This window comes from Thunnus maccoyii, chromosome 17 (genome assembly GCF_910596095.1).
Source record: "Thunnus maccoyii chromosome 17, fThuMac1.1, whole genome shotgun sequence".
NCBI classification, from domain to species: domain Eukaryota; kingdom Metazoa; phylum Chordata; class Actinopteri; order Scombriformes; family Scombridae; genus Thunnus; species Thunnus maccoyii.
Window position 1 is genome coordinate 26,263,477 of NC_056549.1, and position 25,539 is coordinate 26,289,015.

General features: G+C 39.5%; 1 protein-coding gene and 1 long non-coding RNA gene across 4 annotated transcripts in view; one reads left to right on the forward strand and one right to left on the reverse strand.

The window, feature by feature from the left end:
* cdk19 (cyclin-dependent kinase 19) overlaps positions 1-25,539 on the reverse strand; it is a 70,210-nt gene that overhangs the window by 27,144 nt on the left and 17,527 nt on the right. For both annotated transcript variants that reach the window (XR_006092095.1, XM_042390790.1), the window contains exons 3-5: positions 15,225-15,335; positions 14,034-14,174; positions 920-977 (exon numbers count right to left, since the gene is read on the reverse strand). Coding sequence is in view for 1 of the 2 variants with exons in the window: in XM_042390790.1 (XP_042246724.1) it covers positions 920-977; positions 14,034-14,174; positions 15,225-15,335 (310 nt within the window). In the remaining variant the exon portion in view is untranslated. The remainder of the gene's footprint in view (positions 1-919; positions 978-14,033; positions 14,175-15,224; positions 15,336-25,539) is intronic.
* Positions 8,473-10,410, forward strand: LOC121882495. 2 transcript variants are annotated; one of them, XR_006092097.1, is made up of 4 exons: positions 8,473-8,617; positions 9,203-9,290; positions 9,378-9,787; positions 9,907-10,410. It is a non-coding gene; the product is annotated as an uncharacterized LOC121882495 (long non-coding RNA). The 2 variants fall into 2 exon arrangements; XR_006092096.1 differs by having other exon boundaries at positions 8,476-8,617; positions 9,378-10,410.

The following is a 25,539-nucleotide window of genomic DNA, read 5'->3' on the forward strand; positions in this document are numbered from 1 at the left end:
GTTATCCATCATAATCAATGGTATTTTGTACAATCACCCTCAGAAGTTGTGTTCTCACCTCCTAACCCTAACCCTAACCCTAACCCTAACCCTAACACTGTTACTGTGCTACAGAAATGTAGGATTTACTCTTAACCAACTTAAGAAAACTAACATTTTTAAGTAGTGAAACATTTGAAAAACAGCTTTTATTTTTCCAGTTGGGAGTATGAGTAAAAGTGAAGGATTTTTACTTTTGTCTTTAACTTTTAAGTCCAAATGTTCACTTTTAGCAGATAGATAAACACAAGCCTCAGTTTTTGGGAATGTGCATTCTCTGCCAGGAAACATCAAAGGAGTGCTTCTCTTTTAACTCTCATTTCCTTTGGGAAAAGAGATCAAACCGGTTGGGCCGGTGAACATGAGCAGGCATATCTACATTCAAAATCATAAAGCCAGTAATCCAGCTCAGTATAGAGATATAACTATATAACAATAAAACAACAGTTTTGTTGCTTTATGGAGTGCAATTTGTTGATTTCAATCTCTCTTCAAGTGTGATCTTCCCCCCTGCGTAATGACTAGTAACACCTTACTAGAGCAGTTCAGATCACTCAGTGCAGTGAAATACTCACCAGCACCAGTTGTAGGGGTCTAGTTGCACTGAAACAATAACTTCATACTATTATTAGGTGCTCAGTGTTTAAAAATAGACTCTAGCATTGCAGCATTACCCTTCATCAGTCCCCTGGCCAGCTGGCTTATGCAACACTGATCTGAGCTCCCTGTCGATCTCTCAGAGAGAAGGTTAAACGCTGCGGTCAACACCCTGATTGATCCGCTGTCATACTTGTTGCACAGACTGATATTAGTGTGTGTAATGTGTCAAATTTACTGATCAGATTCAGTCAGACAGTTATATTCTTCTAATCCACCTTACCGATTTTAACTCTTCCTCGTTCAGGACCTTCCCCCATCACCAGGATGTTAGCTGGTTTCTGCAGAAGACAGAGAGATAAAATGTTACACATTGTATAGAATATAAACCATAGTGCTCACTTTAATTCAAAAGTGCCATGAGTGCTTATAACTCCAGAGGGAGTCATAAATACACCCATTTTCTATTCTAAAATGACAGTGAATGCTATACATTCAGTGGCCTGTATCGGCTGTCCTGTTGGTTATTGAACCAAACGACCACACGAACATGTCAGTCATGAACATGTCAGTCATGAACATGTCAGTCGTGAACATGTCAGTCAGCCGTTTTGTGAGAGTGCACTTAAGACTCTCTTGGAATGTTACGACAGCCCACACAGGAATAGGGTCAATCACACTTAAACACCTGGCCGTGTACATCTTGTTTTGGGTGAGGAACCTGTAACAAACAAAAATAAGCATGTGGGAGTAAAAGCTGAGTTAGTCTACTGACCGAAATGAAAGGGAGACTGTAGCGATTAAAAAGGTCTCTAATAAAATACAGTCCTTTATGTTCTGTTTAAGGATTTTAGCTTATCAAAGTTTAAACATGAATTAATTGATTCTTTTGTCTGTTTAAGGCAGCGGAACAAGCTGAAAATACAACAGTGACATATTACTATACATCATATATATATGCATGTATGTGTATGTGCATGTGTGTATGTATGTGTGTGTATACAGTGCTGGTCGGATGTTTCACACACTTAATCATTCAAGTGAGTGGGAGGCTGTGTCCAGACTTTTGACATATATATATATATATATATGTAGATAACACTAGTACATATTTATTTTGTATTCACTACTTCACTCACGTCACATGTACATTTATAACAGCTACATCTACCATGCACATAGTTTGTACAACGTTTTTATTTTTACAACCCACATGTCAGGTCATGAATATAGCCCAAGTATTGTAATGTTTATAATGTATATGGATTCAATTCCATTTACTTGTCTTTTTATTTTGTTTGTATTATTACTCCTCATTCTTATCGGTTTCCTTGTTTCCTGCACTGCTGTAACATGCCAATTCCCTCTCTGGGGATCAATAAAGTCTTATCTTATCTTGTCTTATCACCATATAAATGAGTCTTTAGTAGAGTGAATATTGGATTTACATTCTTCAGGGACATTCTTCTCTCTCCTTTTAGTCTCCACCAACTCCTGAAGGAAATGGTCCACGATGTTCACCAGCGAATACCTACTAATCAGGTAGTGTGTAGAGCTTTCTTTACTTTACTGTGGCTACAATCGAGGTCTATAAGAGCAGTGAGAGTGAACTAAAACTGTAAAACCAAAACAATGAGCTGAAAGACACTAAAACAAACTATAACGCTGATGAGAACTGAAGAGTTGGTGATAATTCTCTGTGGGTTTGTCACTATAAGTGAGCCCTTTCACGTACATGTAGTCATTTGATCCATGCTAATATAAAAAAAACAATGATTAGCGCAGCTTTAAAGCTGAATTTATACATTTTGTCCACTTGAATGCTGTGACATCGTATCACCTTATAAAGTAGTTTTTGCAAACATGTTAGCAAACATTTGCCTATTTACACATCTAGCAAACATGAACCAACATTAGTTTGTGTTTCTGTCCAATATTTACTTTTTTTTATCTCTAGTTTGCTCTGCACCAACCCCTGAGGGAAATATCTGGCTCTTTTGCTGTTAAATGCTTCCCTTTTTCACCAGCTAGATGCACACTTGTCTGTCTGCTGTCAGGTGCTGGACAGGTAGTGTACAGCGGCTTTATCAGAGGTTATTCACTGAAAATAGCTGAAAGCTGTTGCTGAAAGTGAGGTTGATGAGAGCAGAGATAGCAGCCGATGAGCTAAAAGAGGCTAAAAGGCTAAGAGGAATTGTAGAGTTGGATGGCAACTTTGGGTGGTCCGCCACTACATGCGACACATACACATAATTATTTGATCCATTGTTACAATAACTATATAAAGCTTAACTATAAAGTGCAGCTTTAATACTACACGTCTCCATCCAAGAATGTTATTTGTGGTTTTTATTGGGAAATGAATGAGTAGCATGAGGAGGTCTGGTTGAGACTTTACACCACAGGGGTCACAGAGAGGGCAACAAGGGCCCAAACACAAGGATTCTTGTGCTTTTATCTTGCAGCTTTTTCCAACCGCAATTACACTTCCTACATATGACTATTGACATTGAGTACTGTATTGTTATTCACCCATGGATATCAAACAAACTGAAATACACATTTCAACAGAGGGAAAATTTCACAAGGCCTGTGTTTTTCAAGTTTACAGTTGCTTTCTTGTGTGTGGCAGGATGCAGTATCTGCTTGTCATCAACAGTCAGTCATTTCTCCCTGGGTGTCTGTGTGAAAGTGAACCCTCTGGCTCGCCAGACTCGCCAGATATCTGCCTGCCAAACACGTCTTGTTGCTATAGAAACAGTACTAATAATGAGATCTATTATTCACGCCCACAACACAACACGCCGTGATCGGGAAACACAAAGGCAAGCGTCTCTTAAAAGGCCCGAGGAGTTCAGACTCACTAGTTCCCCACAAATTCTAAACAGGCCTAACTGAATTAATATGCCCGGCCTGAACATATTCATTTTGGCTGTTTGAAAAATAGTTATTACCTCTTGAAGGTTCTGTTAAAGACCTGAGTGAGTGTCAGTGCCACAAAATGCAGAATGAGTATGCAGCACAACCTTTGTGTCAAAAACTAGGCCAGTTCAGGAGCCAGAGACGCACTTATACAACAGAATGGGAGAGTGGATAAACAGGCTGTCCTAAAACTATAAGTCGCAGCCAACAGGGTCATCAACAACAATGAGTCCTGTCCAAGTGTCAAGATAATGAACCCCTACCTACGCACTGATGAACTTAGTCTGGGGAAAAAAAAACACACCATCTGCCAAATATGCAGGTCTGCAGGTCGAGCTAGTTGCTTTTTTGGAACTCCAGCATCTAGTGTGTGACTTTTTGAACCTATGGTAAAAGATCACGCTGTCATGTGGTGTTGTGGTAAAACTTCTCCTTTTCTTTTCTAGGAAACTGCTTTTGTTTACATCTATGTAGAAAAATATTTCGCAAACCAATTCAAGGTTCAGCTTTGGTCAGTTTCTTAACCCTCTGGTCTTCTGTATGCTTGAAACATACCAACAACCTGTCGGAACAATGTCTGAAACCCCCTCCAGCCCAACCATTCCCAATGTCAGAAACGCTAAATAGCATCTACAACAATACAATTTAGTAACTTTCTAAAACAGACGATCCAACATCATGTCCACTTTACACAGCGACAAGTGTAAGGAGACGTGAACTATTACACGATTATTTCAGTAATGTTTTGTGTATACAACTGAGTGCAACATCAGGAACGCCTTTGGGAAGAGACTGAAAGAATGCAGATCAGGGAGGCACTGAGATTGCAGTCAGATATAAACATTTTTACCTTTAACACGGTCGGATGACACATCAATGTAGTTTGTTCCCAGCATAATGTAGCCTTTGTACTTCCACATTTGGTGTGGTTGCTTGTTCAGCCAGCTGTGTTTCATCTGCAATTTTGGTTTCTCTTGGTTACAACTACCCCATTTAAACCCACATTTCCCCACTAACATTAAGAAAACTGTGTATGCAGTGGTTGTTTAAATATGTCTTTATACTGGGCAAGTATGACTTTGTTTAAGTATACAGGCAGCTTCAGTTTCAGCAGCATGAGCTAAATATCTCATAACCATTTCTTTCTATAATTATATTGTGATAGTCCAGGATCCCTTAATGGCATCAATCATCAATTAACAAATATAGTTATTACTGTCAAGATTGTGGCAGTGGCTGTAGTTAACAAAAAACTAAAGTAGCACTCATGTCACAAAATGACATCAAGAGAATATTGGTAGATATTATTCTCCTTGAGATGATAATAGTAACCCTCCTTTTCATCAAACTGTGTATCCTTAAAAAAAACCCAGTACACATGGACTACACTTGGTTTACTGCAATATCTTCAATAATCCCCCTGGCACTGACTGTTGGTACAATCCACTGAGGTACATGGCTTTTGCCTTGGCCAGCAGGGCTGCTTAGTCAGCATCTTGACTCAGCTAGCCATGCAGGACGGTGGGCTCAGCACAAGCTAGTGGCTGTTACATAACCCATGTGTAGGGCTGGGGGGTGGGGAGGCACGCCAAGCACCTCTGGTGTGGGGGTGGTTGGTGGTGGGTGGGACAGAGAGAGAGGAACGAAGAATGGCAGGACAAGTGGGGGATGGGCGCTATGCAGTGAAGCAATGCAAAGCACATGCCTGATTCCAGGGACGCAGAGACACAGAGCATGCTACACACCAGCAGAAACACAAAGTTACGTAACAGCAGAAGTACTGGAGCCATGAAAGATGTGCTGGTGGGAGCACCTTTCCCCAAAGCTAAACATCAAACAGCAGAGCAGGATTACATGTTCATCGTCTTGGTGCTCCTCCTTTCACAAGAGTTGCAGCTTTCGTATAAATTTCGAAAGAAGTAAGAGGCCTTGGAGGCATTTTCCATAAAGCAGCAATATGTTCACTATGAACAACACCTCCCCTTTGGTTTGTTTTATTCACACCCACAGAAAGAACTGACAAAGAGCCAGGCATCTGCACAAAGATGATAATCTGGTCAACAACAAAAACCAAAAAGGGCCAGTTTAAGAAGTGAGGATTGGTATAGCCATGTGGCCACAATGGCAGGAAGCCCTGGCAATGAGACATCAAAATAATGGCACTAACTGCAATACATCAGCGCAGAGTCAGATGGAGTTTGACAATGGAGAATTTCATCCGGCTTCAATAAAAATAGTTATAAAGGGCCGGAAGAGTTGGTACGCAGATAAGAGTGGTATGACCTTCAGGGAACAAAACAACCACACAGCTCCTGTGGGAGAATTTCTGTTGTTGTGAAGAGGAGAGGGCTTCCCATTCTTGTTAGTGAGCTGCTACTTCATTATTACTGTAGATATGATTCCATTCAAATGCTGCGTACGTTTTAAACAAATTTACAAAAAGTCCACAGAGATTCAATGAGAAGCTTCAAAAGTAGTGAGAGCTGAATGCAGAGAGATGTTTAAAAACGAAAAAGCTTTCTCTCCGGTTACCAGCACAAACACATACGTTGAGCTATCAGTTTAGGGCAAGACACAGCTTGTTCAAGGGGGGAGACTATCGCTGGTTGACTCTGCTACCAAACGGGACAACAGAAGCACAACTCAACGTGACTATCTTCTGCTGTGGAAACACACCCATTTACGGTTTGATATGGTGCAGCGTGGTTCTCGGCCCATGAAAAAAACAGTTTGTGACAGTGAATGGCAGCATGACATCAGTGGTCTGTCTACAGTAAAACCATTTCTATCAACCTTTAGTGTGTCTTCTCTTTAGTGATAGACCAACTTTTCCACCTCAACTAAGCCTTTTTTTTTTTTTTTTTAGATACTTCAGATTTTCTTTTCAAATCCTTGTTGTTTCAACCCAGTTTTGTCACATTTTTCTTCTCAGTTCTAAAATAAATTTGCAACATTTTTACTTGATAACTTGATCCTTTAAATCTTATTTTAAACAAACGTGACAAAAATTTACTGGTTCTAGTAAACTGAACATCTTTGGATGCAGAACTCATGGTTAAACAAAACAAGCTATTTAACTAAGTAAACTTGGACTCTGGGAAATTATGATATGTATTTTTCATTATCGGCCTGAAGATCATGGGAAAACCCCTGCATGTAACATGGGTCACTCATGTTGGATCCAGTTCAACAGAGTATCATAGTAGAAAGATAAAGCTGGTTGAGCCTAAGGTGGTATTTTCTTGGTGTTTTGGCAGATTTTCTTGAACGAGGCCAAATTCTGTGCTAAAGCCAGTGACTGAAAGTGTTATTTGAATCCATGCAACCGAAGTGAAACACTAGTCGGGAGGCCAGCGTAAGCAGTGCAGTTTGAGATTAACTTGTGCAGCGGGACTGCAAAGTGTCTGACCCTAAGCATTTGCTGGACTTACTTTCTGACGTCAGATTCTGGGAATGACTTGCTTAACTCCCCATCTGAGACCGACTGAATCCCTCAAAGCAGAGTCAGCACATTTTTACTGACATATTATCATTTCAGTAACAATAGTCCTTCTTGGCACCAATTCACAGCGACTACAGTTATTTCAAAAAGCAAAAAAAAAAAAGAGTTTACTGATTAATAAATTGACAGTGGCAAAGAACGAGCCTGCAGAGATGCACCGTGGATTATTCCAAATCACCAGAGAGAGACAGTGTGAAAGACTGAGCACGCTCCCTGATCCCTGCAGGTTTACATAATATGATGTCCAGCCACCACATGACCATCTAGGATTGCTGGGGATTACATAAGAGTGGACGACCTGAATCACAGAAGATAGAACCGTGTAGATAAATAGACACTCAGAGCTGTGAGACTGATCTGCCTTCTGATTTCTCAATGTTATCCATTACGAGGTGTATTCAGAGAGAATAACCAGCAACTTTCAGTCACACTGTATAATTTCAGTCATCCATTCTCTCCTTAGTATTATCTGGGAATAGCTCCCTCCGGATCATCTCATGTCAAAGTGATCAAATTAAAGTTCTTGCCACATAATCAGCCGTTTCCTTAATTATATTTTTTCCCCCACAAGCAAAGGCACAAATGCTCTTCACCATAGAGTCACAGATGCAGGAAGAGATAAAGGCAAAGCAGCCACATATACAGATGGGCTGTGGGAGTTTTAAGTACACAGTCAGATATGAGACAGAGAGAAATTGTTCAAACGTTGTTTTTTATCTCACATGTGACAGATGTAATGTTTTCTAAGCATGCAGTCACACTGACCTGGACCACATTGATATGAAGGACGAAGGCATTGACCAACACAGTCCTTGTATTTGCACGCTTAAATCGAAGTTTATCACTGCATGAGGAGAATATGTGAATTAATATCAATCAACTAAAAGGCTTATCCTTATTTTGATGCAAACAGCAGCTTGTCCTGAGCCTAATAGAAGCATTTATGCAATGATTTCAGTATTACAGACAACGGTAAGTGTGACTCAGACAGTTAACTCCTCTTTATCAGTTCCTCGGAACAATCCGAGGGTGTGTGCCTGTCTCAACTTGTCTATATTAGGAGTGTAACAGATATGTATTCATCCTGAGCTGTCAGTACAGGATGTTCGGTTCGGTACATGACTTTCCTCAATTCGGTATGCTCCTTGACCCAGACAGTTACCATCTAAATAGTTTAATGATACACTTACTCCGACATGCAGAACAATAATTCTAGAGCATGAATTTACGTTTTGACAGTGCACCACTTAGCTGTAGCGAGCTCATGGATGTATGGGTGTGTTTCAATATCCATTCTACCATACTATTTAGTATGCCAGAAAAATATTTAGTATGTCCCAATACATAGTATGTCAAATGCAGTATGCAAAAAATACCAGGATGTCCTGCTGCATCTGGTTGCATTTTGTAGCATGCAAGCCAACATGCTTTTCTGACAATTCTGACCCACAAACCTGTGCACTGTGGAAGATACGTCACATTGGCTGAGGCGCCAAGAGAGCACAGACCAATGACAGCATGTTGACAGTGCAATGACAGAAACCGGCACATTCAAATGTAAGCAATACATATTTTTTGCGACTTGTGTTTATAATTAATACATTAATATACTATTGCTGTACAAAGCTAAGTGGATGTATGAGTGCATGTCAACCTATCCTATGAAAAATTACCTCAGTCTAGCTTAGAAAGCGTTCTAGCTAGCTAGCTTAACTTTACCTCAGTATCTAACTAGCTATGTAGTTTACTGAAGTTACCCCTCATACTCTTCTGGAGAACTTTGACGGCAATGTCACCTAACTAGTTAAGTACGTTAGCTATGTAGCTAGCTAGCTATGTAGCTAGCTAGCCTGTAAAACCAATTCACCTCACAAGACATTAGGGTTGTTGATGATGCACGCATCTGTAAAGGACGTTAGTAGTACTAGTCAGTCATCAACTGCCTTATCTCACTGGAAAACACAACTCATTTTTAATGTTAGGGTCTAATAAACATACTGAAACCTTGATATGGGAAAGTGAAACTCTGTCGTTAAAGGTTTTGAGTGAGTAACACTTGAGTCTATCTGCCAAAATGTGGTAAAAGGAGCAATTGTCATTGCTGTGCATGTTAGCTAATTGTTGGGTTCCCTGTCCTTTTAGGGAGTTTGTGGTGGATAATGGGCTGAGGGGCAAAGCGCAACCAGCCTGGATAAAAAAGAAGTGGGAGAACCTTAAGCAGAAATACAAGGTCAGTTACAAGAGTTTTGTGTATGCCTTTGATTAGCCATTTATTATGCTCCAGTATCATTAACTTCTCTTGTCATCTAATTTGCAGGATCTGAAGTGTCCTGGATCAAGGGTCAGCATAGAGGGAGGGGAGGCAACAGCAGCCTCCTGGAAATGGTAAGGGGTGATGGATGCAGCATTGGGCAGCAAGCCATCCATCACCCCACCAGTGCTTATCTCTTCAGCAAGCCAGGAGACAGTTGTAGTCTTAACTGTTGAGACCTGTTGATGATTGCCTGTTGCTGATCCAGTCATTCAGGATGGCTGTACTTCATTAAGAAAGAGAGGGAGGAAGGAGGGCCAGGTAGTAAACTATCTAAAACAGATGGAGAATAGAGAGGAAAGGGGAGAAGCTGAACAGCAGGCAAAAGGGGAGTAAAGACATGAGGAGGCCAGGAGGAGAGAGGAGGAGGCGGGTGGGACAAGGGAGGAGTGAAGAGAGGAGAGGCAGCAGGAAAGGTTTTTGGCATTTCTGGATGCAACTAGTTAAAAAATAAAGTTTTGTTTTTTTATTTAACAATTAATTTATTTGTGTTTGCTTCAACTGTCTCACTGACATTGTCTTCCATTGTCTCAAGTGATGGTTGCAGATTGCCTGAAGCTGGATGGATGTAAATAGCTTCTTACTAAAATAAGAGCTAGCATCCCCTACAGGGGGCTTAATCCGGATGTGGCAGCCGTCAATGGCACTGACTGCCACGCAAAATGCTGGAGAGCCTGCTAACTGGGCAAAGCCAGTACCCACTTCCTTGATCCTGTCTGGTTGACGAAACCGGACAATCCTCTTCAGGAGCCCAACTACTTCCAAGCTGATCTTATGTATTATCCTGTGGACCAAAGTCTTGGGGATGTCAAAGGCCCTTGAGACTTGTCTGTAAGAAGCTGCATGGGCAAGCCAGTATAGGAATAGAAGGACTTGACTTTTCCCATCCATAATCAGCTTCATTGTAAGAGCACCTGTAAGTGCTGTTATGGACTCTCTTGTCAGGCGAAGGTCAGGGCAGAGGTTGGACACACCATAGAGCTGCAGGATGGGCATGTTCAGGTTCAAATGGCAGAATGATGTGGGGTGGACAAGAAATAAAGAGATCCAATATTATGAAAAAGCCTCATTGGAATTCCTGTAAACCATATTCTGCCTGTTGGCGGTTTTATATTGGTACAACTGTTTTATATTTTATAACTATTCTTAATCCTGCCAATTGTTAGAGTGGTACAAGAGCAGCTACACTTCATTTCATACATGTTTATTTAAATGGTAAATGGACTGCATTTATATAGTGCCTTTCTATTCTTCCAACCACTCAAAGTGCTTTACACTACACACCACATTCACCCATTCACACACTCATTCATACGCTGATGGCAGAGGCTGCCATACAAGGTGCCAACCTGCTCAGCAGGAGGAGTTTCTAATGCTCATTCACACTCACACACACACTCATGGCACAGCCTTCGGGAGCAATTCAGTATCAATTCAGTTCAGTATCTTGCCCACGGACACTTTGACATGCAGACTGGAGGAGCTGAGGATTGAACTGACGATCTTCCGATTGGTGGACAACCTGCTCTACCTCCTGAGCCACAGCCGCCCATAAACCACATGGTTTCTTTACAGTGTGAGATACAAAGACACTACATATTAGGACTGCAATGATCCGATTATTCACTGTCACATATAAAGTTTTGCAAAAATGTATATGCGGTTATACAACAGAATTGGCATGTGTGGTACACTACAAATAAAATTAAGTTAAATGTAAGGCTGCTTCACATGCAGACAGAAGATAGTGCCAGCAGCTGTATCTCTGCATGAAAATATATTCAACAACAAAAATGCATCTGCCAGAAAAAGAGAGCTATGTGTTAAAGGGGGTACCATGCTACTGGTGACCAGTCGAATAGACAGTAATAATAATCATAAAGATAACCAATAACCAATACGTGTGTCTCTGGCAAGCTTGGCAAATGTGGTTTCGTTGTATCTCTAAGGTAAGAAATGTAGCACCGACCATTATTTCAACAATATTCAAATTTTGTGCTACGACTGTGACGGTTATATGAAGACAGTTCAAGGCGCAATGTTATGACAAAGTAGTATGTCCCAATTGTAGACATACTGTATGCAACAGTACGTACTTTGTAAGGGCAGCTGCAGTACGTACTGAAAGTAAAAAGAAAAAGTATGTAGTTTGGAATGCAGCATATGCTAGCCGGCCTAGCCAAGTTAGCCTGGTTACCTGGTTACCCTGGTTACCATGCTCATGTAGTGTCACTGCTGTCAGAATGACAAACAAGAGACCCCAGCTGGACGATCCTCCCATGACACTGACCAAATACAATACTATTATTAACATATGCGCCGTTATCTCCATATTTAAATGATATAGCGTCTCCCTTTCACCCTCCCCTCTCTGTGATGGTCAGCTTTTCATTCCACCTTTCATTTGGAACATCTATAAGCACATTTGTTTTAAAATGTGGTCAGACAGCATGTCGTAGGAACCAGTTCTGAGAGACTATAAATCATTGTAAAACAACCGTCAGCAGGTGTCCTGACTCTTTGCAAGAAACAGAAAGCTTGTTTTCCTTTCCCACTGCAGCACATCTAAACTGTTGTTCTGGCTAATGAGCCAGTAAATGGTCACATAGTTTAGTAATTAATGTTACACAGCAGCATCTGCACCGCAATGCATGTCAAGAATAAAGCATGAGACGCACCTTTTTCTAAAAAACTTACTGTATCAGCCTGGTGTCGTTGATTTGATGAAAATAAACACAGTGAACGGCTGTGTGTAACTGTACTGCACTCTGGCGCGGCACGTCTCAGAGCGCAATGTCTAGGACCAAATTTCAACTGAAATACAAATGATCATTTTAGGCAGCTTAATTTGAACGAACCTCCAACCTGTTTGCACCACTCCTCCCACCTGTGCACCGTGTGCTCTGCGTTGGTCACCAAAATACCACACAGACAGGTAAAGCAAGTTTCAAAGTCAAGAAAATATCAAACAGTCAACAACAGCCACTTGCACTGGTTGTTACGCCTCAACGGAAATAGGGCTCTGCGTCTTTTGATTCAAACAAATAGCAGCATGTAGTTAATAACACTTGTTTATTATACTACTTAACAGTAGATGTTCCTTGATGTTATAGAGTGTGTTGGTATGTTTTTTCTGAGTAGCTTGTAGCGTAGCCTGCTATTTTCAACAAAAGTGGAGTGTTGCTGTAGCTTCCAATGAAATATAGTTTATAATTTCTCACATCAGAGTTTCAATGTAACCTCCCTGACACTGCCTGTATGAACACAAATGATGACTTTGCATCCAAATTCAAAGTAAAGCGATGGCTTTACAAACTGCTAACTACAGCTAATTTCAACAAGCTCAGCCAGTGCTGTGGTGACCTAAATTAATACAACGCATTATTTAGTTGCAAAATGGACACATATTTCCTGTACAAATGCAACAATTTTGAATTCCTGCCATTCTGCCATCTTAACAGAAAACATAAAACACACAATGAGAAGCCATGTGGTCTGGCTCCAGCCTGACTCTGAGCTACAGGGAACAAAATCTCCCTCTGAATAAAGCACTGTGGGAAAAGCGAGATGGACAAAATCTCACAGGAACCACCAGTGTGCTGTCGCCAGGTTAAAGGGTAGACAAGAGTTAAACAACATTCAGATTGCAAGACCTTCTGCTCCTCAGCCATTACAATCACAGTCCTCCAGACAATCAAAATCATAATAATACACCACATTAAGACATAACAACACCTGCAATGAAATAACAGAGCTCTGCTAGTTAGAATGGCTCATTGTGACAAGTGTGGCAGGCTTGAGAGGCAGCAAAGAACAAGATGCACCTTAACAGAATAATATCTCTTCTATAGTATAGATAGATTTATAGCTAGTGTCAAGGTATGTAAGCCATAGAAGAGTTTTGCAGCTTTAAGATTTAAATAATGAGGGTTAAGTATTTATTTCTTTGTCTAACATTTAACTTTTTTATGTAAACACCTGATTTGCACACCAACTAAAGGAAGCTAACGTTAGCATTAGTAGAAGCTCAGAAAAAAGCTGGGCTGGTTTGCACTAAATCATGATTAATGTCATCATTTTTTATGTTTCATTGAACAATAGATTCAAAAACAACAAGGCTATATAACGATGGCTGTATAAATCCTTAGTACCATAACTTAAACATTCAAAAGGGGTCAGTATCTTTGTGCCTAATTAGCTGAATAGCTAACTAGTTAGCTAACTCTTGAGAGCAATGCTAAACCTGTCAGTGGATATTAGGATAGACATATAGCAGTAGAGTCTGTAATATCACAAATATGTTTCTGAAGGAAGGGTTTTGAAACACATTACATGCCAAATTGCCTTTTCAGACCTTAAGTTCATGTGGAAGAATCTACTGACTTTGTATTTTGAGAGAGACTAGACAAAAAAAGAATCAGGATTCCTTTTTGTATTTTGGTTGGTGCACATTTAGCCATCTCTATCTCAGCCAAGTCTCTAGTCCCTGGACAAGTGTGATGACACCACAAATGACTTTTACCTCCACTGGGTAACAGTGTTTCTGTTACAGTGACGTACACAGAGTTGCTTTTGGAAACAGCTCTGAGATGAAGTGTGTGCTGGAGCGGCTGTGTGTCTGTGCAGGGAAACTGGAGCACTGAAGCTAATATAGCTGCTCACCAGATCCCTGTGGAGCACCCAGTTGGCATGGAGGTAATGGATCCCATCCAGAATCTGATACAGGAGAGACTTCACCATCCCTCGGGGCAGCTGCATGGGCTTCTTGTTGGCCTTGGAGGCGCGGTGGAACTTGATGATGTGCTATGAAAGAAAAGAAAGGTTTCACCTCAATAGTGCTGGTGCAGTGAAGCATAATACTATGTCTTGTGGATTCTGACAGCGTAGCTGCAGTTTTTACAAAGGAACCTCCTCTGAAAACCTTGGCTGGTGCTATATTGTAATTTTATTATGTAACTTTATTGGCAGCTGACATGATGGAGTATGTATAAGTGCACTGAGGTAGGAAATCAACACTTGCCAGCAGGTATATTTGTTTAATTTACCAACCATAGTAGTTGGCCCTTTTTTTTAGAAAACAACAGCATCTAAAAGTCCTGGATCGCTACCAAAATAAGTGTTCGGTAAATCAGACAAACTTAGCACTGACATACAGTACCAGTTAAAAGTTTGGACACACCTCTATCACACCTATTCTCTTGAATAAGAAAGTGTTTTGACTGGTGCTGTATTATAAACTGGCTGCTGGCTGGTGTTGACTGCCCACCATAGTCACATGGAAATATTTGTAGGGAAAACAGACATCAATGAGAAAGTGAAATTCTGAAGTTACAGCAAACATATATTTATCTCCATGGATATTCAATAATATGGAAATATTGATGGTTCTAATCTTCCTTACTGGTCAAAAATGACCTCAGTATAATTATCACTCATTTGTTATTGAACTTTGGTCATATTACTAAAGAATACAGAACAGACTAAATCTAAACTTCTCTTTTCTGATTTGATTATTCTCCTGATGTCAGTGTAGTATTAACAATTCACTTGTGAATATATATATAAATGTCTCAGAAAGGTTTTATGGTCTACAGTTTGGTGGATGGCCTAGAAATAGATACTGTGTTTGCTTTCTAGCTTTAAATGTAAAAAGTATGTGTGCTCGTCACATGAATTGGAATTTCACTCCCAGAATCAAATACACGACTAATTCAAATTATATCATATACTGTAAAATATCAGAGAATGAGAAATAGGTTTTCTATGACACAGTAAGTTTGTTTTTTGAAATTATCAGGTCACATCATGGGGCACAGGTACAGTAGCATGTACCAATGGTCCAGAGAGACTCACCCAAAGGTCATGTTCGGCATAGTCGAAGAGGAGCCAAACCTTTCTGTCACTGTGGGACAGGAACACTTTCTGCAGGGCGATCACATTTGGATGTTTCAATTCTCGTAACAGCTGGAAAACAAAACAGGAATGTGTAAATAATCTGGAAGGCAGTTATTTTAAAACAAGACAAGGCATGTGATAACATTTTAATTTAATGCCAGTTTAGTGTGTAAGCACAGCAAATATGTTTTCTCAAAATTTGTGCTCATGTGGTAGTGATGTAATACCCCAGAATGGCTAAATTGAGTAGTTAAAGGAGGAAGGAGTATAAAATGAACAGATGAGTGTTCTTTTAACTGTTGCATCATTTGGAAAATAGCAAGAAAGTGAAAACAGCCTCAGTGTGTTAGCCTGTCAATAGCAGTTAAAATTATGATTAATGTCAAATCTACAGGATTACATAAGGACAAATTTTACCCAGAGGCTTTCCAATACAAAATATTTCTTTATGTGATGTGTAAAAAGATGAAGGAAAATGAAATTATACACAAATACAGACGATGTCTTCTATTCTCAAACACAGAAATGTGTTTCTGTAACAAATTAATCAGATTAATCATGTACAGTCCCTTGGAAATGATCCTGCGCTGCAGCCAAAAAAAGAGAAAGAATAATGAGATGGGTAATGTAATACATGCCATGTGGAGGCCCTTTATGCAAAACCCCTTCAAGTATTGATGATGACACATAAAAGCCAGAGAGTAATTAATATCTAAAATGACACATCTAACAAGTGATAACAGATCTAATATGCCAATACTGATGCTATAATTAAAATACAATTTTGAATATTGTCTGCATTACTGATTATCTTATGCCATCTAATATATATATATATGCAAACAATTAATTTTAGAAAACTCTTGTTATAAGGATAAAACTGGTGTTATTCCATATTTTTTTTAGTGTAAGACCAAAACAAACCACGCATTAGTCTGTGGCACTCGGCCTCAAGCCCATTTGTTCTTCACAAGATGTCCAAAAGATCTTCCAAAAAAAAAGGGTCACAACAACAACAACAACTATTACAAGTATAATTTCCTTTTTAAGTAATTTCCTTACACAGATGGGGACTGTTGTTTTTGGCAAACTCTACTCAAACAGGAGGAAGTAGTTCATTTGTTGGGGACTATTTTTAGTGGTGGATTCTTACACATTTGGTACAGTATCAAGTATTGAAAGCAGGGAGGTGTGTTTGGGATTAAGTCAGGAACAGTGGCACAGAGGAATAAAATATTTTAGGCTATGATACACATAATATACCTGTTAGTGGGATCAAATCGTCGTTGGTGATTTGGAGACAAAAAGAAAAATACAGAATATTGCCAGACTTGGAAGATCATCTGCATTTCTTAAATACTGAGGAATGAAAATCAAGTAGGATTGTTTATCAAGTCCATCTGGATATGAGTCAGCAGCCCATGTGCACACAGTATGAGATACTGTATGCATGGAGTGTTATTGTAGGTGATGTTGGATGACTGGCATTCGGGCTGTGTGTAATCCTCTTTAACAACATGAGCTGATTATTTCCTTGTCTGATTTTGTTGCTCAGATATCAATGTAAAAAATACAGGTTTCATCCTGAATTAATTATATTACTTAATATGACAAGCATGAAGATTAAAGTTCAAAGAAACAAAGATTTCACTGTGTTGGTCCAATACTTAGAACCAGAGTTTAAGTATTGATTAAAACTACTGGATGGATTACTATGAGATTTTGTCATCTGACATCACAGACAGAATTTAAGAATTTGCATTTTTCTTCAACAAAATACTTCCTATGAGCTGTGCTTTATGCTAAAAAAACATTCAAATATGCTATACTAACATGCTATGCTAAGATATTGAGGAATTAGTCAGATAAGATACCAAACTACTGTCACGTTTCAGCTTCACCCCCAACAACATCTGACAATCAACAACCAACAGCAACAAAGAGCTTTTAACATTCATTTGAAAGTACTGGCATTATATTCATTGATCCTTACATAAGATCAGTGAACATCAGTGACTTTTTTCTACTGACATGTAATATAATGTGATTCCAATGGGTACAGCAATTGTGTTCCCCAACTCTAAATGGATTTTATCCATTGTACCAGCTTCAAAGGAATAGTAGGAACAGTTTGGAAACTTCTAATGTTGTCTTTTCATTTATCAGTGAGCCCCTGGCTGTAACAGCAGCTAATGGAAGTTAGCAGTGGGACAGCTGCATAATGGAGGACTTCTACATAAGCTAACGCTGCACACGCTGCCATATCATTCAACCGACGCCTCTATCTGTCTTTCTGTCTTTGTAACTGGTTCATTGGTTTCACCGACTCTGTGCACTGTGTCATTTGCTGACCCATCACAGACAATCCATAATCAATCGTGCCCTTTAAACAGGCCTTCATATCTGCGGGGTGTTTCAGTCAGATGGGGGGCAGTACTGAAACAGTCTACGGTGAATCCAACCCACTGAATGAATTATTCATTTGTACAGGCTGTCATGACTCTTACTGTACTGCACCTACAGCAAGATGCAGAGAAAAACAACACAGATAGTTCTAGTCATTACATTGTCTTTATGGTTGTTGTCCATATGATTGTTCTTCTTTGTCCACTTTGTCTTATACCTCTTCTCTTTTTATACCCTGCATTATGCACATGTCCAAAATGTTACATGTAAGAAAAAATCCTACTTGATGGTCTTAGCTTAGTATTTGAATAAACTGATGATGAGAAACTGAATGACAGCTGCAAAAATGACAATATGTGGTGGATCACCATGAAGACACAAGCCTGCCATAGTTGGTTTTGACAATTAAACACATGCAGCTTCATGATTCTTGCACACTTGAAGTGTGACCGAAGCTGTGGAAGTACCTTATGGCCTTGAAACCAGGTCAACTACTCACATGCAATGGCTCTAATTTCAGAGACTCCACTGACACAAATCTTGAGTTACTTGGTAGAGCCGCTCTCTTACACACTCAGGACAATACTGGTACTTCAGATTCGCTTCATCGGTGCACTTCTGATGTCTTGAACTTTGTCCTGTCTTGGCCATTATTGAGGTAGTGCCTTTAGTATTCTCTGTCAATGTAAGGAGTCACACTTGTACAAAATACTGTTTGTAAAATTTAAAAATTTAAATCTTTCGAAGCTTAATTTCAAAGGTCACAAAAACTGCTAGACATCTGCTATTGTAGGTATCTGTTAAGCACATGGAAATAGTGTTTTATAAGTTTCCCATCATCTACTACCAAGACTCTTGTCTGGACAGAAACATCCTCATCAGTTAGTTTTAACATGTTTTGACAGCTGGTGAGTGGAGAAATGAGGAATTATGTTAAAAATTGAGCTTCAGAGAGGGTATCCATAGAGAAGTGGGACAGGCAGTAAGAGACTACAGGTGGATGTAGGACCTCTTTGCTACAAAGAAACCTACAGGGCTCATTGTGCTTCATATGAAAAGGCAAAAAGGTTTTCATGGCCTCATTCAAAGGTGAAAAGTTGAGAGGGACGAGGCGTTTTGAATTGTACAAACTGGAGATCCCCTCCTTAAAGGCAGTTGTGGTGTTACACTCGCGGTTGGCCACACAAAAGTGATAAAAGCGGTTGTGAGAAGAATGAAAAAAGAGAGCTTAAGAGAGAATTTCACATTGTACATAGTTTCACAGCTTCACACATGCTGCCCACCAATTTTGACTTCGGAAAGGTGTGTGTGATGTAGGGTTTCACTGTTCAACCATCCAACAAGCACTTTATTTGCAGCACACTGAAGCCTTTTGAGTTATTCTTGAAATACTTTTTTGACATGAATATCAAATGGGAACACAACAGATGGGAACAAGTCAGCTCATCCAAAACCACAAAAGAACTTTCAGTTATTGTAACATAGTTTTCGTATAAAAGTTCAATCCCTCAAGGCCCCAAGGACATAAGAATCTACTCTGTCACTGGATTTAATGCTGTCCTTGTGCCTATCAGAAGGCAGAGGAAACCAAATGCCTCAACAAAATGATGCCAAAGATCAAACAAGTAACTGTGTATGACCCTTTTACTTGTTGCTTTGTGAAAGTAGATCACAAAAGAAGAATACTGACTGTGTCTTAACAGTGTTCCAGTCTGGTATCCAAAACCTGTGTTGGTTTAACTGATTTCTTATTATTTCAAGACAAAGAATCTGCTTCTTCTGAGAACCTTTGGATTATGGCACATCAAGCAGACAGACCTGATTATCTAAAATAGATAAAAAGAATCATTTAAATAAAAATAGATGTCACCATTTAAGTTTCCTTGAATGATTCAGGCTTAACTGAATCAACTGTACAGCACAATTACTTCTAATTGTATACCCACAAGGCACTCAAGGACAGCTTTAGCATGGAAAGCGACAGGAACAAGTACAAACCGAAAGGAATAATGCAGGAATTGTATGCAGGCTGTTTGATTTGACCTCTGGATGGGGAAATGAGGGTTGTGTTTAATCACAGCCTTAATCCACAGGCTATAATGGTGCATTGTAGTAATGAGCCCTGGGCTTAGTGCTTGTACACCCCCAGCTCTGTGGCACCACTTACAACTCCGAGAGCCGTGCACTAGTCGAGACGGACCCACTGGGACCTCATGTGATCACTGACTCCATGTGGCACTAACACCGCTCTCACTCACAAACCAAACCTGATATGGGATCATGAACACGTGTTCAATCTATTTAGTGTATACAGAGTGCTGTCACAGGTTAATTCCTGGTGGTTGCTGTTCACATGGCAGTGTCAATCCAAGGGGATCGTCATGACCATAAACTTTTTGCACATTTTATTGCAATTTACAGAATATTTGTTGAGATATTTCGGTATGGACCGCTATGGTGAACTGACAGACTTTACAAACAATTAATAATAGTGAGCAACACTGCTCTACTGAGTGATGAGTTCCTAGTATTGTAGTTTTTATTTTGAGTTGATCCCACACACAATGCTCTGCTGCTGAAAATAGTCACCAACAAAAGTACTACTAATAGCATATAATGAATGAATTCCTTGCTTCTAGAGCTGCACTGCTTAGTCTATTAATCGATTAGTTGATTGACAGAAAATCATTTTGATAATAATAAAATACATATAATAATTGTTTTAGTTTATTTGAAAGAAAAATGCCAAATATTTGCTGGTTTTAACTCAACAGATTAATCAACAGTTAAAATAATCATTAGTTGGAGCCCTGCTTGCTTCCCAAACAACATGGCAGAAAGTGGCACAATATATGAATGCAAAGACATACACTTATATGTTGTGCAAATAGATACAAGCGCCTGCGATCTTGTACTCACCCTGCAAGTTACACAGCATGTACAGATATAAACATACAGCTGTAAGTGCTCCTAAGGTGCTCATGTAATGAGTGTCCACCAACAGTCAAGAGTTACATAAAACAATGAGCCATATAAAATGATCCCAGATATAATTGGTTATAAAGATATGGTTTTTGACCACCAGTGACACTTTGGAGCATTGTTTTTATATGCGGGTCCCAGTTTGGTTTGTTCTTGTGCACACACATGAGGATGGTGGATTATGTAATACACATTCCTGCTAATGGTTTCTATTCCACTAATCTACCAGAGCTGGAAATGCCCAAGAAACACAGCAATGTGCCAGCAGTGAAGAAGATTGTTAGCAAACATGGATGTAACCAATAGAAGTTTTAAACTTTTGCTTTGCAAATGTTTTCCGAGGATTAAATTGTCTCTATCATGTTTGTTAGGCCCTAAAGGATACACACAATGTGTTTCAGTGAGTAACAGAATGTACACAGAAACTTTATTTACAAGGAAACACTACAGGGCATCTTTAAGACCAACAAAAGAAAAAAGAGGAATCAAATGGCAGTGGATCACTCAAGGTCTTAATATTGAAAATCAACATAAAAATACAATAAAATACAATGTGTGATACCTGTGACGGTGATATTAAATCAGAGAATAACTGCAAAACCTGCATTAATCAAAGAATCCACTAATGTCTCAAAGGTTCTTATTTTGTTTACATACAGCCTGCAGCCTAACGGTCAAACTGATGAAGTTCAAACATGTTGCAGTGGTCACACATGAGTGATAAAAGCCCAGTTGCTTGGTTGAGTATGGTGGTGCATATTGTGTAAGAGTAAAAAAGTGGTTGACAATGTAAACAATACCATGGCAGTGATTCAGGCAGTGTGTAATTACAAAACTGTTTCCCCAGGTTAACACACCCTCACTACTTGGTCTCACGTGATGGATCTGATTCTCTTAAGCCATCTGACGTATTACAGTTTGTAAAACATATACTTATCTCACCTGTAAATAAATACATTTTTACAAGAACATGCATTGTTAATTTAGAATGTCAAGATGCTGGTATAATAACATAAAACAACAAAACCAAGTTCTGGGAAAACGCTACTACAGGCCATAATCACACGACTGTAATCCAGCATTAGCCGCAGAAAGCCGAGCGTCCTGTGGGAAAATTTTCCATGTGCAGACAATCTTGTGACTCACTTTTATGTGCTATTAGGCAAAGGCCATTTAGGCCATTCCTCGACATGTGCAGGGACAGAGTGTGCGCTGTGAGCAGACTGGTGAATGTTGTCATCATATTGAATTGAGATGCTGATCATCAATGAGGCGGAAGGGAGCGGCATTCTGAGTGAAAGAGAAGCTAATTAACTCAAAATGTACCTCACTTGTTACTAGAACCCCAATACACAAACAACTGCAAGATTGACACATTTAAATTGATGATAAAATGAGAGGAATGTGTACGAACATGGGAGGAAGAAAAGTACAGACTGTTTGTCCCCCTTCAGAGTAAAATAGGTCATGTTTTTGTAAAGGCCTCGGAGAGAAAGCACTCACTGGACGGCTTCCAAATATTTGCAGCTAAGCCAGATTCCAGCCAGGGTTGCCAGTCCACCTTTAAAGAGGCTACTCAAGACCCAAATGTGCTTTCAGGTCATTGACCATCACATAACACTTGTAGGCAGTTCCTGGAACTCAGTTTTAGCCTGAGTCTGGGATCTGAATGAAAACACATCTAGCAAAAATGGCCTTCAGTCTGTAAAGGGTCAGAGTGAAACCAACTGATCTCTCCATGGTTTTATAGAGCTGAAACTGATCTTGCAGAAACTAATGTAGCTGTTTACCTATCAGCCACAATCTAGGCCTTTTTTTCTGTGAACCACCCACTGTTCCCTTTTACTTGATTACTATAACAAAACAAAGTGTCAGGATTTAATGGCTCTGACCTTTGCATCACCTAAAAATCAGAAGTTGATGTAGCTGCTTTACCTGTTACACTAATAGGCAACATCTTGTATTTCAGTAATGTTTTGTCTCTGCCAGTATTATTAGATGTTGTTACTAGTTCATGGAAGGAAATAAGGAACAGATTTATGGACTAAATTCATCTACAATCCCACTGAAAATTAGACATGTCAACAAAACAGCTAGTACAAGCCACCAAAATAGACCAGCAAGCCAACAGATATAAAAAGATAAGCTAACGTTAACATTATCATGGCTATGGAAGTAGCATTACCGTAACTTTTGGTTGGCTATCTTTTGTGTTTACAGGTTATCAGTAGTAATGAGTGCACAATTAATAAAAACTCTCATCCATCTAAATCTCACTCTAGATGTTTGCTAAAGGAATATATATTTTCCAACATTTCACTTGCTGGTCTCAAGCTAAACACAATCAGTGAACAGTAGTTTCATGAGTAAATACAGCTTCTGAATGATCACACAGCTCAAAACTAGGTGTATGTGAACCATTACAGACTGGTATGAACCAGTAAACAGTGCCTGCACCAGTAACCCTGCAACGGATAATGCCAAGATCAAAGATAGCGACAGCAGCCTCAGAATGTTTACAGGACATAAACTTTACATTACAACATTTCACAGATGAAAGTAAAACTTTCAAAAGACTAACAGTAATAATATGACTAAAATGTGACTAAAACTAAATTTTTTTGCCAAAATTAAAACAGCTTTGATGGGTATTTCAGCTCTGAGAAACAACATGAAATAACCATTCTAGATCACATCTTTGGGTTCTGAATTAAAATGGTTTTGTGTTTCACAGTGCATCAGGCTGGCAGAAGGATGAGGTTTGGCGAGCAGGAAAAGGTCACAAGAAAAACAGCGCTGCCTTGGATCATCCTGCTCCAGAGGACTGATTAATGACTTCTCTCATGCGGCTGGTGAGCAGCGGGTCGATAAATCCACTGCAGGCTGCTCTGTGCAGGGCTCTACTGGCCACCGGTTAGAGACAAACACTGCAGCTCTGTGTGCGGGGGGACATGCATGCCAAGCCTTTTCCTCCAGAATGAACAAAGTGACGGGCACACTGGCTCAGCAAGCGATCAGAACAACAGCAGCAGCAGCCATTTGGTGTTATTTACAGACATATATTGCTGACAAGGCAGTGTCTTTGATAGACCACAGGCTGCAGCTTCAAGGACAATCATGTGGGGTCCAGCAGAATTAATTAATTACAAAGATGCATCAGGTCAGAAACAGATTTGACAACGCAAATTGTCTGTAGTTTCATTTTATTAATGCAACAATAGCTGTAGCAGATTTACTGGTACATACTGTATTTATTCTATATAGTATGGTTTGGCAAATTTCATTTTGTTAGCTGAGTCTTAATCAAACACTGGTTGAAATAATGAACCCTTCAATTTAACTTACAGAGAGACATCAGCTGTCATTTGATCCCTAGCAACCCTGTGTTCAAGCTTTTCAATCCTCACCCTCTGCAAATACAACTCAAATATGTTCCTGTTTGCACAGCGATCAGCGTGCTGGGAAAGAATGGCTGATGCAGGCCAGAAAACACAGGCTGTCTCATGGAGACGGAGGCAGAAAGGATCAGTATTGGCCTGATGTAGGAGCATAATTTCATGTTTCTACCTTTGAGGTGAAAGGCCCACTGAGCCAATTTATTACTGTGTAATTTTCTTGCAGTAAATCATTATTACTGAAGCAGCTATTGCACACTTATCCTCAGATGGAAAAAGGCTAAAACAACAAATTAACATCCTTTGGTTATCTGAGTCACTAAACATCTACCCATGTATGCTAGAAAGGCAGAAAGGAAACAGGGAAAAATTTATGAGGTCAGGACATTTACTAACACAAAAGCCATTGTGACCAACAGGGAAAACAAGACTCATTTCATGGGAATAATGAAATTCTTGAACAATGTTTCAATTCATGAAGGTCAAACTTAATGGAGTGAACAGATGTGAAACTGCAGCAGGTGGGTGAATGAATTTCCAAAATAACATTTTTACCACTGGAGGACTTCTAGGCCCCTTAATGAAAAGTACCTGATTTAAGGCAAAACTTTCATATTTTTGTCTTTCAACAGAATCACATTGTGATGAAAAAATGATATGTTATTCAGGGATGATTTCAGTTTCAGTTTTATGATTGTGGTTTTTCCTCACCAAGTTACTTGCTGAGATCTTGGAACACATCGACATTGCAGAAAATGAGTCACAGAGTAAGAAACAAGAGTGGCAAAACAGGTTTTAAATAAACTTTGGAAAGTTTGTGAGGAAAAAAAAGGCAAACAGTAAAATTATTACAGAAACTGCCTGCTGTAAACATTCATCACAGTTAATGGAAGACTCTTGAGGGACCACTACGACCCACGTAGTGGAGGCTACGTGACCGATTGGGGGTAGTCTAGCTAGCAATACTGCTAGCGAGCTAATCTGTGAAAATGCTTACTGCGGGCTAATACTATTTTATCTTAAACACTACACTGGGTTTTTATTAAAAATGTTTAATGGATCCATTTCAGCAGGAATTAATTGCTGAAAATAGTGTTTATTCTGTTTTTTTCTGATATAGTAGAAGTTGTGTTTGCATAAATATTTGTGAAGGGTATACTGTCACATTTTAGAGGGATGTTGGCTTGCTACTAGTCTTTAGTTAGTTACATTTTTGCATAGATTACAGTAGAATCACAATGGTCAGTTACTGCTTTGTCAATACTAAATTAAAGTGGACGAATAAAAAAACATGGCTAGGTTTTTCCCTTTTCTGTAAAGAGTTTTACTAATTTTTCAACAACAGTTGTGTTATGCGCTTTCTTACAGTAAAAGAACAAGCTATCAAGGCTATTGCAAAGCCTTTGATGCTGTCTATCTATTACGTGACCCTTCCTTGCCTTGCTGATTGTAGTGGTCCATCGAGTGTGTCCCTTCTCGAGAACCTACGG